Raw genomic sequence first — 16,066 nt, 5'->3', positions numbered from 1 at the left:
GAGTAATTCAAGATTGTTGGAGAGTCTTGAAATTGCACTCTCTTTCTTAGCTTGCAATGAACTACTGTCTACTGCTAAATGAACAGAAAGCCTTCTGTTCAATGCTGGCTATAGACGTCACTCTTCAAAGACCCTCGTTATGAACCCTCCTCCCCTTCCATTTCACTTTTAATACCAGATCCTAGAACAGGACCTCATTTGCCATTAATTAGTTTCTTACTGAAAATCGTGGTGTTGAATTGATGGCACAAATACTGACAATAGTGGCTGAAGAGGGGGGGGGTTGGGGGGGAGGAAGAGATTTACCTCTTTAATTCTGACCAGAAAGAATCCCAAAGACGCCCAATTTATACATAAAGCAGACCCTGGAAAAGGCTTTTGCCTCAAGCGCCAAACTAGACATAATGTCAGGAACATGTTCTGATGTTAAAAACATGGGTTCTTCCTCAATCACATAGTAGACCAGTGTTTTTGAAACGGTAACTTTTAAGTTGTGTGGACTTCAGCTTCCAGAATTTTGAAAGCTGAAGTTCACACATCCTAAACATGCTATGGTTGAACAACACTGATCTAGATACAACAAGAGACAGAAGGAAGAGAATGGCTTGGCCTTGGAGCATCTCTTGGCTGCAAGAGGAATGCTTGAGTGTCTGTGGTTGTACTGGAACTGAGGTCATAATGTGTTCCACTGGGCCAAAGGCTGGGAAAAGCTGAATTGGGTAAGCATCACGAGAAGGGAAGAAGACGGTGACTTTGGGAGAGTTCTATAATTCTTGATTTAAACATGCCTTTCATTGTTATAACTTAAATCTCTACCCCATGTTTTTATCTACAGTCCATATTTAAATACAAAGATCTATTTCTGTTATATCTAGTTTAGCCAGCATGGTATGGCATACCAGTAATTGATACTGGGTTAAGATATTTGAAATCGTGATTTATTCTGGAATGGTGCTATGGATCTGAAAGTGGGGGAGAGACCACTGCTGAAGAATAGTCTACAGTGTAGCTTGTATAATCAAGGTTCTTGGTTGAATGCTCAGCAATTGTCCTTTCTGGGATGCTAGTGGCAACATGGGGGCAAATCAAATTACAGCTTGCCTGATTTATCTTAATTTATGACATAGTTGGCTCTCACTTTGCCCTAATCCATAGTTTGTTTAGCCATGATTTATTGAATAAACTCTTGCTGAGTTTATAAAAACACCTTCTCAGCAGAATTAGCTGGAGCTATCACATTGGAGGATGCTTAAATGTGTTTCCCCCCTGGGTATTGTGGGATCGGTTAGCAGTGAAGGTCTGGCACTCCCCTTGGTCAAGGAAAGATGATGTAAGGGTTGGAGCCTGAAAAGGTTATTGATGTGCGAGACAGACGGCACCTCTTCAAACTGTGTAGCTTATGCAAAAGATAAAGGCCAAACAGAACACCTGGGAAATTAAGCTGATCAAGTCTGCTGTTTTTAATGGTGCTATTTTTAACAGGGTGGTGATTAACCATTGAGAAAGGCCTCACAAAAGCATGAAGTTGGTTTTCCTTTTGCACAGTAACTTTCATGAGCAGTCTGTAGTAATATATATATATAGAAGCTACCCAACAGCCTGTATGCTGCTGCTGTTGTAAATAAAAGGAGAAAAATCCCCTTGGCTTTTCTTACATTGAAGGCAGATTTTTTTTGTAATCCTTTAGATCTACTGATTAGAGGTAGAAGGCGTGTGTTAACTAGAAGAAGGCTTGCTTTTTTTTGCTCTTTTGCTGGCTTATGATGCAACTTCCAGAACAAAATTAGCAGGATGATGGCTCATAAACCAATTGTTTTAGGGCTCATTCACGTAACTGTGCTAAGAGCAACAATGCTTGTGATAAAGAAGGGGATTTGTCACTTATCCCTTAGTAGCATGTTGGTGAAAGACCATAGTTCAAAAGGTGTGTGTTTGGAATCAGCCAGACAGGCCACAGGGTTTACCACATTACTGGCAGCATCGCAACCGCATGTGGCTTCCGTTTCATGAGGGAAGTATCCCCTCTTATAATGCAAGGGCATTATAATAACATTTCCCTATGTTGGTAGTATATTTCGCATGCTGTCATTGGTTCTGTGGTACATCTTGTTCCTTCCAAACTGAGAAAGAACTCTAAAAATCTAATAATATTTGAGTAAACCCCCATCTTGAAGCACTCTTCGATGTATTTTTAATTTATATTTTTCATAATGAATATCATTGGATTTATTATATTTGCTATAATACAATCAATGTGTTAGATCAGTATGAAAGGAGAGAGTCTGGGTGGAAATCCAGAGATGGCTTAATAGCTTGGAATTTTCCATAAAGGCCGATGTATTCAAGCATTTGTTTTTTTCATGAAGTGCAACATTTGCATAAGATCAAGGTGGGCAATACAATATAATTGTGTTGGATACCCCCCCCATCAGCTTTCCCATAGTCAATGCTTATTATTATTATTATTGCATTTCAAATTTACTGTGCTTAAACATTTTATATTCATATAGCATGTTATTCAGTCAGCGTAACTGGATAAACACACACTACTAGGTCATGATTTGTCAAATAAGTCACAATTGAATGGGTAAGCACTAGCCTGTACATTATTCCTCACAAACCAGTGTCTGACTTGTCTCACGACGCTAAGCCAAACCAATAGTGGTTAGAGGTGATAGTTGTATCTAGAGGCATCAGATCAAGTCCTTGTTTTAAGAAAATGATGATCACAGCTGATCATGACCTTCAGATGAACTAGCCTTTTCAAAAGATTAAATCAGATCTCAGGGCAGGGATGGATTCCGACCCCCGTCAGCCTGAACATGACGTTTCAAATGATCCTGGATTATTGCATTTGTAGTGCAAGAATAGGTTTATATTGCTTTTCACAATGAATATCTTCTGAAAGCTAATCACAAATTAATTTAAAATCCAGCTTCTAAAGGGCTGCAGTTTCTGTTCCTGTAGGTAGGTTGTTTGCAAGAGTCATTTGCAAAGGTAGTTAATGAAACTTCCACATGCTGAGGCAAAATATCTTTGTATAAGATCCAGGAAAGAAAGAATAACAAAATACTTTAACTCTCATGCCCTGTTTGTGTAAGTCTATGTGTAAACCAGCTGATCTTTCTTTTAAAAAAAGGAAACTGGACTGAACGAGCCTCAGCTTGAGCCACCGAGGCAATTGCTATATTTTTGTGTTTCGTAGAATCCAGCTTGGGATGCTGTAGGCATGCCCCAAGATGATGTAGCCATAAAAACATGAGAAGTTCATTATAAACATCAAACAGAAAGAACATCTGGACTACATGGTAACTCTAGAAAGCCATCCCAGCCCCTCCCTTCGGCCTACGTCATTCTGTAGAAAACTACTGTTACTTCACTCCGGTAGAATATGGCGATTTTATCTGCAAAACTGAAAAGGTCATTTTTAGTTTTGTTTTTAACAACATCTGCTTTGCCAACATGTGTGCAGACAACCTAAAAAGCTGTAGGATTTTGCTGCAGGGTGCCTATTTATCAGGGAATAGAGATTAACTAAAAAAAAACCGCTGCTCCCTCAACCCTATCTGTCTTCTGAGTGTGTGGGAAACTCCCACTAAGTACTGATCAAAACAATGGCACTGTAAAGTCATGTAAATTAAAGATACCAATTAAAGGTGTGTAACCTATCACTTCTGTAACTTGCTTGCCTGATTAATTTATGGAAGTCATTATCACAAGTTCTGGCTTTTCTCTTTTAGCTTATAATATTGACACCTTCCCCTTTTTTTTCAACAGCTCATTTTAGAATTGCTGGATTTTCTGTCCAGCCATTTTATTTTTGTTTTGCTAGTTTAGTACCCCCCCCCTTTTTTTTTTTGCAAAGGGGGCGGGTTGGTTGAGGTTGTCAAGACATTCCATACCCAGTAAACAGCTAATATTGTCTTCTAGATTCTTCTTGTCTGACAGCCTGCTTCCTCCCTGCCCCCTTCCTCTTTGGTCTCTTAGCCAGACAGTGAGAAAAGCAAGTTTAGCAGATCATTTTTTAAGGGAACAGTTAGTAGCTTTTACCTGCCAATTGCCATTTGATAATCTGGTCCTGATCTTCAAGGCTTTGATTTCCATGAGAAAAACAGTACAGAGGCTGCTGCTTGTTCCTCCCCTTGCCCTGGACCTCCAGAATGGAACGGACTGATTTGATTATGTATTATCAACTCCTAGCTACTATTTTAGAATAGAATAGAGCTGGAAGGGATCTTGGAGGTCTTCTAGTCCAGCCCCCTGCTCAAGCAGGAGAACCTATACCAGTGGTTCTCAACCTTTTTAATGCCGCGACCCCCAACCGGTCGTAAGTCGAGGACTAAACCGGTCGCAAGTCGAGGACTAAACCGGTCGTAAGTCGAGGACTACCCAACCGGTCGTAAGTCGAGGACTTTCCCTGCCCGGGAGCGCCACGCATGCGTGGTTCCGCCCCCTGCGCCGGCCGAGGCGTAGCTGGCAAGCGGCAGAGACGGAGCAGGCCGACCACCAGCTGGCCCAGCTCAAGGGAGGTAAGGCACCCGCTGGAAAAGGGGGAAAAAATGGCGGACAGCCTTGCTTGGCGACCCCCGTGAAATGGTCAATCGACCCCAAATGGGGTCGCGACCCATAGGTTGAGAACCGCTGACCTATACCATTTCAGACAAGTGACTGTCTATTCTCTACTACATGGAATAAGGGTAATTGTTGAGATAAATTCATGGAGAAGAGATGAATTGATAACTTCCAGCCTTGTGCCCTAAATGGAAGTGGAGGTTCTCACTGGCCACTTGAGTAGAGAGGCTAAGTGACTGGATGCAATTTCATTCATAATAGGGCTCCCATTTTTGGGCTGCAAAAATCCACACGACTCCTAGATGGCAATGAAGAGACACAGAAAACGATAGTGTCATGTTAGGATGCCCTAATACATATGATCCCTTTAATTTGCTAAGGAAATTGGAGGTTGATTTTGGTAATGGACTCTGGATTAGGTGCAATTTATCTGGTTCAATCAGTTAATGTTTGCAAATCTTTAAAAGCATATTTCCCTATATCAGGGGTGTCAAACTGCCGGCCCGCGGGCTGGATGCGTTATGCCGAAACTGCGTCCACCCCATTGCTGGCAATGGAGAAAAAGTCATGATACATCGCAACATGTCACGTGAGGTTGCACGTTTGACACTCTGCCCTATATGATTATCAAAACTGTATTTCCTTTCTGATTGTAAAAGCTGTACTTCAGATCATTTTTACAGGAGGATCCATACAAATCTAGATGCTTCCTATAATGTCTGTAATTTTGTGTCATATATGTTTATCAGACTCAGTGCTATTACTATAAGGGATAAATGTGAGGATAAATAAGCTGGGTCTTTTGGCTTTTATCTAGTGTATCTAGAAATAGTAAAAACAAAAAGCTGTGTATTGTTATTATTTATTTATTAATTTATTTATTAATTTAATTTATACCCCGCCCTTCTCCTCATGGGACTCAGGGCGGCTAACAGCCTCATAAAAACTACAATACAAATACAATAATTAAAAGCCGAATTAAAAAGAAATATTTAAACAGGCCGATCATTAAAATTATCCTTAAAAATCCCCTAAAAAACCCCGCTAAAATTCCCTANTGTTCTTTAGTGGCCCTCATTGTTCATTTTTCGCAGATATTTGAAGCTGCTGATGTGATTGATCATCACTGTTACTGTATTTTTACATCCATATTTGATTTTTTTTTTAATTTTAAAGCGTACATGATGATAACGCTAAAACAAATGTATGTATTAGGTCCAGGTATTATTACTATCGCACAACACAGGGTCTTAATACTTAATTGAAATTACATATTTATTTGGGTAATATCCACATGGTAATCAATGTGTTTTACTTCCAGGTAAACAGGTAATGTTGCACTAATTTATGACATTTACTCTTGAATCCATTAATGCCACTTAATGGAACACCACTCTGACCAAGGCTTAGTGTTTCTATGAATATTATTTTAGCCATGTATATTTGGCCATCAGAGCTGTTGAATTCTGCTCTACAGGTCCCAGCTGGACAGTATCCTTGCACATTACATGCCAGAATGCAACTCCTGCCATCATTTAGAATCCTTCTGAATTTCCCATGGTTGAAAAACTCATAATGGTTCTCCTCCTGGCCACTTCCTAAATTTGATACTGAAAAATGAGCTTAACCTGTTCTAGGCAATCTAATGTTTTCCATTAAGAAGTTGTTATTGAGACAGAGTTAGTAAAAACACTAGTTTAGTCTTGCCTGTAAGATAAATAATCTTATTTCCACATTCTTTAGGGACAAAGCAACAATTCCCTCTAGGCAAGTCCTCAAGATTTTGACCATGTCTCTCATTTCAAACTTTGTACTCTCCAATAACAAAGCAGGCACATTAATGTTTATCACACTAACTCAGGTCTATAGTTTAATGATTAAAAGACCTAGTGGCACAGTGGTTAGAATGCAGTACTGCAGGCTAACTCACTGCTCATTGCCAGGAGTTCGATCCTGACCGGCTTAAGGTTGACTCAGCCTTCCATCCTTCCAAGGTCAGTAAAATGACCCAGATTATTGAGGGCAATATGCTGATTCTGGAAACTGCTCAGAGAGGGCTGTAAAGCACTGTGAAGTGGTATATAAAACTAAATGCTATTGCTATTGCTAGCAAGGCCAACTCAGCTCAAGGGATCAGAAAGGGACATAGCTTCAATTCCTGAGATGAAACTTTGGATTCAAAATTAGTTTTTCTTTGCCTCTTATTTTGCCTCTTCTTATAGCTGCATTATGGAGGAAAATTGACTTAATTTGGGGATGAATCAACTGGACCACAATTATACTATCACTGGGGTCAAGCAGTCGGACTTAAGACACCATACAGCTATGACATAGAAAAAAAGGCATTTATTTATAAACAAGCATTAAAAAAAGCCAAGCTAGATGTAGCCAATCACATCGTTGCAAATGATGGGCTGCCGACTTCGGCAGTTCATTAGGGCAGCAAAGCTGCTACAGTCTGTAGAAAGCTCGCTGATATTGGCATGGGACTGGTGGAAGTACGGTAACGAAGGGCGCACACCAAGACCAGCAGGGCAAGAGAAACGCTTGGTGCCGTCCCGGTCCTGCTTAGTGCGCTCCGTGCGGGAGATGCCAGCCAGCCTCCGGCGAACATTGCCTGAGAGGTTAAGCAAGAAGCCGTGGGGCTTGGCCAGCCAACGCTGCAGCCACCCCCGTTCCCTGCTTTCTTCAGGCAAGTCCATCCAGTTCTCCACTAAGTCAGCAAAGCAGTTGTCCCCCAGCACAAGGGGTTGCCGGTTACGACTCTGGGACAAGAGGGACACAGTCCAGTCCCCTGCCTCTGAGGGCTCGCCATCCCGCCACCGCTCCAGGCAGGCATCTGAAGCCGATTTTGGCCGGGGCCTCCTGGCCGGTACCCGACGGCGCAGGAAGCCCCCCGAGGAAAGCTTACTGGCTCTCAGGGGAGGTGGGCCTTCCTCGTCCCGCCAACTGTTTCCAGATACTTCTGAATAGCCCGAATCGAACTCCAGACTTCGCTCACTGCTGGGTGGGGAGAAAGCAACCTCCTCTTCCACAGCCCCCTCCAAGCAACAGGCAGAATCTGCTTCTGAGATGGCTGATATCCGTGGGCTGATACAGGACTTTGAGGAAGGCAGAGCAGAAGGTAGCCGTATCTCCTGGGGTTCCAGTCGCAGCTCTCGGTCATGAGCCCTCTTGAGATCGTGGAGGGTCCGCATCATGCACTGCATCTGGCCTCGCAGCACCTCGCTCGACTCCTTCATGCACAGCTGTGGGAGGAAAAGCAAAAAAGATTTTTTTTTTTAAATAATCCACTCAAGAAAAGTGCTCCATTCAAGTCCCAGGTGAGAGCCATGACAACTGAAGACAGCTAACCCACAAACCCATTACATCTATGCTGAAATCCTCAAGCCAGCTTAGTCTACTGTGTATATCGTGAGCTTAGTGCCACAAACATCCATAAAGAGCCACGTGTGGGTCATGAATCCAGACAAAAAGACAAAGATCAATGTCTCCATAGATCTGAGCTGGTGACCTCACACGACCCAGGCCCCCTTAGGCAAAAGCATTTGCTTGACATAAACCCTTTGATGATGGTCTCTGACGCTGCTCCTTTCCTGCTGCTCAGCATTTAAAAAGCACCACTCGCACTCTTATCACTCGGCTTACCTGGTCCACATATTCTAGTGCCTAAGGAGTCCCACACATCAGGGATTTCCAGGACCGACTACATGCCAAGAATCTCCTTCCAGCTCTAGAGCCGAGACACCTTGTTGGGCGAGGGGCACCAATCTGCCTCAGCTCAGGGGTGGAGTTGGGAGCCAGAGCCGCACGCGCAAGCCCTTGCCCCGTCTCGTCTTGGCAGGTCCCCAGCCCCGAGGCAGAGCTTTTCAGCAACATCTGCACGTTCCAAGCCCATCCCCGGCCATACAAGCAGCAGCTTGTTGCAGTGGGTGAGTTGCCCCACCCGGCAGAAGATGACACAAAGGGTGTGTGAGAGCCTGCAGGAATTATACAAGCAGCCATTCGGGGAGGAAAAGGCAGGCGATAAGGCCATTGGCGGCAGAGGGGTAAGACTAGACCAGCGGAGGTGTTAGCAAAGGTGAAGTTCATCTGGGAGTTAATGAGCTTTAGAAATCCCAGAGCAAGAGAGAGAGAGGACTCTCCAATTTTTCTCCTGCCCAGGAGAAAGGACGACATGTTTGCATAGGCCAGGATAAGGTCAACTGGCCTTTCTTGTGAGAAATCTGTAGGTCCAGGGTGACCAGATGGAAGTGGCCAGGAGGAGCACATCCCTTCTAAGTGCTCAAAAAAGATAGGCCAAAGGAAAGAAGGGACACAACGGGAGGGAGAGATATAAAAGCTAGGCTGGGTAGTTTCCTCGTAGTGAATAGGACACATTTGAGGGTCTTCTCTGGTCTGGCAGGGAAAATGGTTTGTCATTAGCCCATAAACTTCCTTTGCCTATTTCTCAGTCCTAGAGTGACAAAGGGAGAGCTGAGGGCTCAAATGCAAAGACTGCAGAATCCTAGTATCTTGGGTTTTTTTCCCCCCCTCTCCCTTCTACAGAGCCACTTCCTGTTGCTTTCTGAAAGTCTTTGCCGTGCAGATCAAACATATACCACAGGCCACTGCTCCTCCAGGCATAATTTGGACAGTGACATGATTCATTTTAGCTGTTCTGGTGACACAGCATACAATAATCCTCAGTGCCTGGCTCAAAACCCAAGAACAAATGTGTCTTGGTGTGATAGTTCAGTCCCAATTCCATGGCTATGAACATAATCTTTTTTTCTTTTTTTTTTTAAAAGTAGTTTATATATTGTTTTGTTTTGTTGCATACTCCATAGATAGGTTTCACTTCAAGCCTGGGAAAAATTCAAGTTCCTTTCAGTAAAAGACTTTTACACCACAGAACTGAGTCAGCAATTGGTGGGATTTTAAGAGAAAAACATCCTCTCTTCAAATCTAGCATTGAAGAGATTAAGAAACAAGGCAACTTCCGTACGATTCCAGCTGAGCAGCAGCTGGAAAGAAAAAGGAATTCTCCTGCTCTGACTAGCATCTCCTGTGGAATATGACTCTATATCCTGTCCCAAGCCTTGTAATAATGCAGCCCCCTGAGACCATCTCAAAGGGATTGCCAAAAAGCTTATGAAATATAGTACAGGTAATCATACAAACTCTATTCTATTCAATTCAATTGAATTGTGTAATAATTAAAGTGTTAGTTTTGTCCTGATGTGCAGCCCCCTCCCCAAAAAAACCCAAATGCAGCCCTGAATTCAAAAATCAAGACTGAAACAAACCCAAGCTTGGGTGGTGCCCAAGACCGTTTCAACGCTAGTGGGAAATGTGGTTTCTCAGCTGACAACAGGAGCAAAAGTCCAGAGTTTCTGGGTCCCAAGTGCCCTGAAAAGGCTGCCATGCTCTGATCCATCCCATACTGCCTTGATAAGCTTGGGAAAGAGAGAATAAAAGATGGAAACAAATAAGGTTTCCTCCTGAGCAGTTATGACTGGCAAGCCCTGAAGCCATGTGTGCACACTTAGCACAGAGAACTTCCCACACAAAGGCAAAATATATATATATAAAAAATTACGTGTTGTGCCCCAGGCTTAAAACAGCCACATGGGGCACAACCAGCTGCAAAATGATTGGCTGCCCTTGATCTGATAATTTCATAATTAGATTATCACTAAATAAATCACAGATGTAAAACTGGTCTCAAAACTGAGGTGTTTTTTTTTTAAAAAAAAGTTACCTAAAAACATGTCTTTCCTCTGGGCAGCAACTCCCAGAAACAGGATTTCCAAATTCAGACTTAGACGTTTCAACGTCTACCCTGATTTATTAATTCATAGTATGTATATGGCATTTTCCCAAAACCTCAAGCCAGCTTGTTACCAACAAACAGAACAGCACTAGAATGGTGTCAACTAAAACCAAATTAAGCTCTAAAAAACAGCCACAAAGCCAACTACCCGAACCTCAGAGATGGCCAGAGGGCCAAATCCAGTTGTTGGCAGGACTGTCTACCCTCATGGCTGTAGTGATGGAGAGAGGGGCCTGCTATTCTAGGCTTTTCTGGCATCTGGGCTCCTGAGTGGTAAATTCTTAAAGAGTAAAAAGGGCGACCCCTTGGGACAGCCTACCATGCACACCTTGATTAGAATAGACGTCCATGTTTATCCTCCAGATCTCTTGAGACTACAACTGTCAGAAATCTCAGCCAGCATTGCCTTTTTGTTTCCCCAACATGAGAGCCAGTTTGTTGAGGTAGTTACCATGCTTAAACCAAGAGGTTCTGAGTTCTAGTCCTCCCTTAAGCATGTAAGCAAGCTGGATGACTTTGGGACAGTCACACTCTTCTAGTTCAACCCATCTCAAAAGGTTGTTGTTTTGGGGAAAATAGGAGGTATGGGAATTAGGTATTTAAGCCACATTAAGTTGACCAAAATAAAATGGGCAAAACTCAAATAAATAAATAAATGATTGGAAAGTACAAGGTTAGAGAAATACTCATTCCTCAGAGCAAGAAAATAAAAAAAAACTATTTACAAGAGTAGACAACACATAGGGGAAAAAACCCTTCATCAAACTCAGAGCCTTCCTGAATTATACCACACTGGCTTGGAATTATGGTAGATATATCCCAACATGTCTGGAACCACAAAGGTAGGAAGACTGCCTCTGAAATGATTATTGGACTGGCGCATGCTGAGAGATTATAGGGCTGTACTTAGGGATCAGAGTTATCACACAAGCCTGTTTTCAAAAGAAAAATAATGCTGCTGCTTATTTCTCAAAATGGTTCTGGCAGCTGCTCAGCCCCTTACAGGGACCCCATTTGTGGTGACAGTAAAGAATGACAAGAATTTTGCATCGCATATAAGTACAAAGCAGAGATTGCACTAAAAGTTATGGAGTTTTCATCATCCATTACATCTCTCTGTTTTATTTATTCAAAGAGCTTCTTCTACTATGATATCACTTCCTATAGCCAAACTTCTCAAATCAAACATGTTTTTTTTTCCTTTACATTTTTATAGCCATTACAAAAAATGCCAAGTAAGTACGATCTTCCCTGGGTGCCACTAACTTTGGACAACCTGGGAGCTATCAGACCAATAGGATGTGAAGCTGCATCTTCTTCTTCTTCATCTTAGATCAGGGGTGTCAAACTCAATTTCATTGAGGGCTGCATCAGCATTGCGGTTGCCCTCAAGGGGGGGGGTGTGGCCAGGGTGGGTGCGGCCTACTGCGTGGGTGTGGATGGAGTGAGTGTGGCCTATTGGGTGGGCATGGCTAGCTCTACATCTTTTGTGTCAAGGGTGCCTGTGGATGCCTGGGCAGGAGTGGGACAGATCTGAGGGTCTCTGGCAGAAGGGGGTGGGACTGGGGCAAGCGCCAAGGCATGGTCCATTTCTTCATTCCTCACAAAGGGTGACACCTCCCCAGCATGCACCCAGGGGGCAGGGCCGATGCGGCAGGGGCTGGTTCCTCGCTATTTCTAGACGGCCTTGTGGAGCTAAGTCTGAATGCGTTTCAGCATAGATGGCCACCACAAAATTGTACATTGGCTCCCGGCTGGCCTGCGCCAGGGCCAAGGCAGCGGGGGCTGTTCCCTTACTGATTCCAGGATGGCTTCGTGGGCCACATGAAACCACTTTGCAGGCCGCATCCGGCCCCCGGGCCTTGTGTTTGACATGTCTGTCTTAGATGATACCATAATATCCAGCTTCCTGCATTAGGCCTGTCACAGCCCTCCATGGAGGCACTGTCAGTCTCTCCACTCCTTAGGACTGTCCATTCCAACTACTAATGATGCTGGTGAGGAATTCTGCAGACTGTACTTGAAGCCATTCAAAGGACACCAGGTCAAGAAGGATGTACTAAGAGGATGAACTGAAAGTGGAGCAAGACTTGTGTCTTTTAATTTTCTCACTAAATGATAGGTTTCCCAAAGGATGCTCAAGGCAAGTTGAATATGAATAGCATAGAATCCAGGCCTGGTATCAGCACCTGGCATCTTACGGAACTGCTGGCGTCCCAAGAAACCAACCTATGCCAGTTCCCAATCTGGGCATACCAGCCCTGAGGTTATGACTTCCGATCATCATCTTAATTTCCCAGTTCTTACAATGCCTCAGAAGAGCACTAGCCAGTGGCACTGTGAGAAATGTAGTGTGGCATCGCAAAGATAGTAGTTGTGGTCCACCAAGGGGCAGACAAACATAGAGAGCAATTGACCAAATAGTACAGTATTTAATCCAGGGAAGACACTAGTCGGCTCAAATCTGCAGATTCCTGGGGGTTCTGTAATGCTATTCTAGGCAAACACAAGACCTATCGAATTCTATGCTGGCCATTTCTTATACAAATACTGAGAAATCAGGGCAGTTATAGCCAATCCTATAATGCAGTGGTGGCGAACCTATGGCACGGGTGCCAGAGGCGGCACTCGGAGCCCTCTCTGTGGGCACACGCGCCGTCACCCCAGTCCTAGGCCTTCAGCTGGGTTTTATAAAATCTTTTCGCTTTAGGCCTCCGCCGTGTGCAAAAAAAAAAAAAAAAAAAAGTTCAATCAGTCAATTTCAACTTCCTGCAGGAAAAAAAAGATCTTGCAAAGTTGGAATTGATTGATTGAACTTTTTAGTCCCACCCAGCCTGCCATTACCACTGCAGCCACGCCCACCCAATTGGCCACGCCCACCCGGCACTCGACGATGCATAAGTGGGTTTTGGGTTGCAGTTTGGGCACTCGGTCTCTAAAATGTTCGCCATCACTGCTATAATGTCACTTTTTTTTCCAGATAGACATCCCAAGATCATAACCACCTTTGGTTTATAGCTTGCAGTGTCTCTACAGAACACTAGAGGGCAAGCTGTATGTGATGATGGACATTTCTTCATTGTACTCAGCTGGAGATGGGACAGATGAAACTTAAGGTGGTCCATAAGGACTGCTCTCATAATGTCCAATACGGGACATCTGTTTGTCACAAGCAGCAGAGACTACTATGAAGCAGGGCAAGGCTACCAAAATAAGACAGACCTAAAAGCAAGCTTTCTCCATGTTCATTAGGAGGGAGAGCTCCTCAGTTATGTGGAAACTGACAACGTAGCAATTGATATCTAACCAAGATTTAATTACTGATTGGGAGGATTCAACTTCCTAGCTGCACTTTATCGGGGAAAGCCGGAACACATCACAGACCCCGATTGGATGGGGACAAATTGCCTGCTCCTCACTCAGCGACCCTCCGCTTAGTCACACCTTTCAAAGCCGGCACTGGAACAGCCCAGGATCAAGAGGAACCTTCGGGACCAGCCCGTGGGGAATTTTCTCTCCATTCAGCCCCGTATCTTTCCCCCCCTGAGTAACAGCGGGCCCCATCCTGCAACTCTCTCTGCGCTCTGACTCTCCTTCATCCTTGCTGGATCGCCACCGCTCCCCAATCCCAGCTTCTCTTTTGGGGGGTCAAGGCCCGTCGGAGACGGGAGAAGCAACACATTCAGGCATCGTCGGAAGGTCTTTTTTTCCCCACTAGGCTGCCCGATTCGGTGCCTAGTTCTTCGGAAGTAAGTAGGAAGGGCCACTCGCCCCTTGGGGAGTCCGCGTAGGGTTGCAATCGGTGCCTCTGGTCTCCTCCGCAGCCCGGCCAGCTCTCCCAGCCAGGCCACTCCAAAGGCACCAGTGACATCGGCGCGCCCCTACCAGCTAGCAAACCCCTAACCCGCGAGCGAGAGGGCTGACAGCTCCCGAGCTAGTCTGGGCGGAACGCGCGCCGCTTCGCTCACTTCGGCGCCGAAGCCGCAAGCCCCGTCTTGCTGCCTGGGCAGCCTTCAGCAGACAGCCGTTCCCAGCGAAGGGAAGTCACAAGACGGGCGGCTCTCGCCAGCGCTGCTTCGTCTGAACTGCGCGAGTCCCTGTTGCTGCCCCGGCATAGACCGTCTTTTAGGAAGTCCCGGCCCGCTCTCTCTCTCTCTCTTGGTCAGACACTAAAGGTTCGGTGTGTGAAGGACTCCCTACCTGGACCCCACATTCGGTCATTCTCGTGCACGCGCCTCCGGGAACCCCGCTATTGCCTGGAGGATCCCCACCACCGCACCCCCCCCCCCCCGATTTTCCCTCTTCCCTCGGCCAATTTACCACTTCTGCGCGGAGGTGGCTCACGAAGGCGTCGAGACGCGCGCTGTGCATGCCCGAGCTGGGGCGCACAGCTGGCAGCAGAAGGGAACCGGCCGCGCAGTCCGGGGCGAGGGCGAGGAAAGAGGCTGAGGCTCAGAGACCTCGGAGACGGGAGGCGCTGGAAACTTTCTCCCTAGTTCAGTCCCCAAGCAGCGAAGCGCACCCTTTGGTTTAGACCGAGCCCCTCCCTCTCCGGCACAGCAGCCAATGGGCGCCCGAGGTCTGGTCCCCTTTGCTCGACCGAGAGCCAATGAGCGGGCCAAACGGCTGCTGAAACCTGAGCTCCGCGGACCGGTTGTAATTTAATTAGAACCCATATTAGGAGCCAAAAGGTCTCGCAGATGGAAAGAAGGGCCGAGGCGGCAAACGGTCCGCTGGGAGGTGGGGACCCCCTCGGGCACAGCGGTTATGGGGAGGGCGGGGAGCGCTCGTACTACTCCGGCGAGAAGCGCCCTGATGGCCAAATCCTGCCGTAGAAAGAGACAAGGCAGCCCCGGGGCGCGAACCTCTAACTGAAGTCTTTTCCGTCGTGTGTCTGTTAATCGCAACGCAGCGTTGGATGCTCTGCTGCTTATTGGCCAGCCATCCGCTCGTCCTGCCAGTTGCGACTGTTGTGAAAGAGGCAGGGGCTTTCTCCCACTCAGAGAAATAAAGGGGACATTTCACATTCTACTAGAAACTCTCTTTATAATACATACTCACTCTTAACCATACTTCATTCTTCCTACTGATACATACAGGTAGTCCTCGACTTACAACAGTTCATTTAGTGACCATTCAAAGTTACAATGGCACTGAAAGAAGTGATTTACGGCTGTTTTTCACATTTCTGACGGTTGCAGCATCCCCATGGTCACATGATCGGAATTCAGATTCTTGGCAAGTGACTCACATTTATGACGGTTGCGGTATCCTGGGGTCATGTGATCCGGCTTTTGCAACCTTCTGACAAGCAAAGTCAATGGGGAATCCAGGTTCACTTAACAACCGTGTTACTAACTTAACAAAGGCAATGATTTACTTAACAACTGTGGCAACAACATTCGTAAAATGGGGCAAAACTCACTTAACAAATGTTTCACTAAGCAACAGAAATTTCGAGCGCAATTGTAGTCGTAATTTGAGGACTATCTGTACTTCTGATTATATAATTGGCACCATACAATTGTTACTTTCCAGCACCACCCACATTCAGAAGAAGATGTTCAAGCTTGCAGGGATATATGCTGCACAGTAGAAGCCCTGGTCCAAATACCCGGGAGGAATGGCTGTTACGATGGGGAGGGAAATGTATTCTGCATATTGACAGGATCACAAATA

The 16,066-nt window shown here is 45.3% G+C and overlaps 1 protein-coding gene across 2 annotated transcripts; it reads right to left on the bottom strand.

The window, feature by feature from the left end:
• Positions 1–6,948: 6,948 nt before the first annotated feature.
• INKA1 (inka box actin regulator 1) lies at positions 6,949–14,874 on the bottom strand. Of its 2 annotated transcripts, none has more exons than XM_015817892.1 (2): positions 14,708–14,874; positions 6,949–7,820 (listed from the first exon to the last, which is right to left on the bottom strand). In XM_015817892.1, the coding sequence occupies exons 1-2, from the start codon at positions 14,756–14,758 to the stop codon at positions 6,951–6,953; spliced, it is 921 nt and encodes a 306-aa protein (XP_015673378.1). In that variant the 5' UTR covers positions 14,759–14,874; the 3' UTR covers positions 6,949–6,950. The 2 variants fall into 2 exon arrangements, with proteins under 2 accessions (XP_015673378.1, XP_015673379.1); XM_015817893.1 differs by lacking the exon at positions 14,708–14,874 and adding an exon at positions 8,221–8,305.
• Between the last annotated feature and the right edge of the window lie 1,192 nt (positions 14,875–16,066).

This window comes from Protobothrops mucrosquamatus, unplaced genomic scaffold, assembly GCF_001527695.2.
Source record: "Protobothrops mucrosquamatus isolate PMUCROS unplaced genomic scaffold, P.Mucros_1.0 scaffold653, whole genome shotgun sequence".
NCBI lineage: Eukaryota > Metazoa > Chordata > Lepidosauria > Squamata > Viperidae > Protobothrops > Protobothrops mucrosquamatus.
The sequence above is the reverse complement of the archived record's forward strand: the minus strand, read 5'-3'. Positions and strand labels throughout refer to the sequence as shown.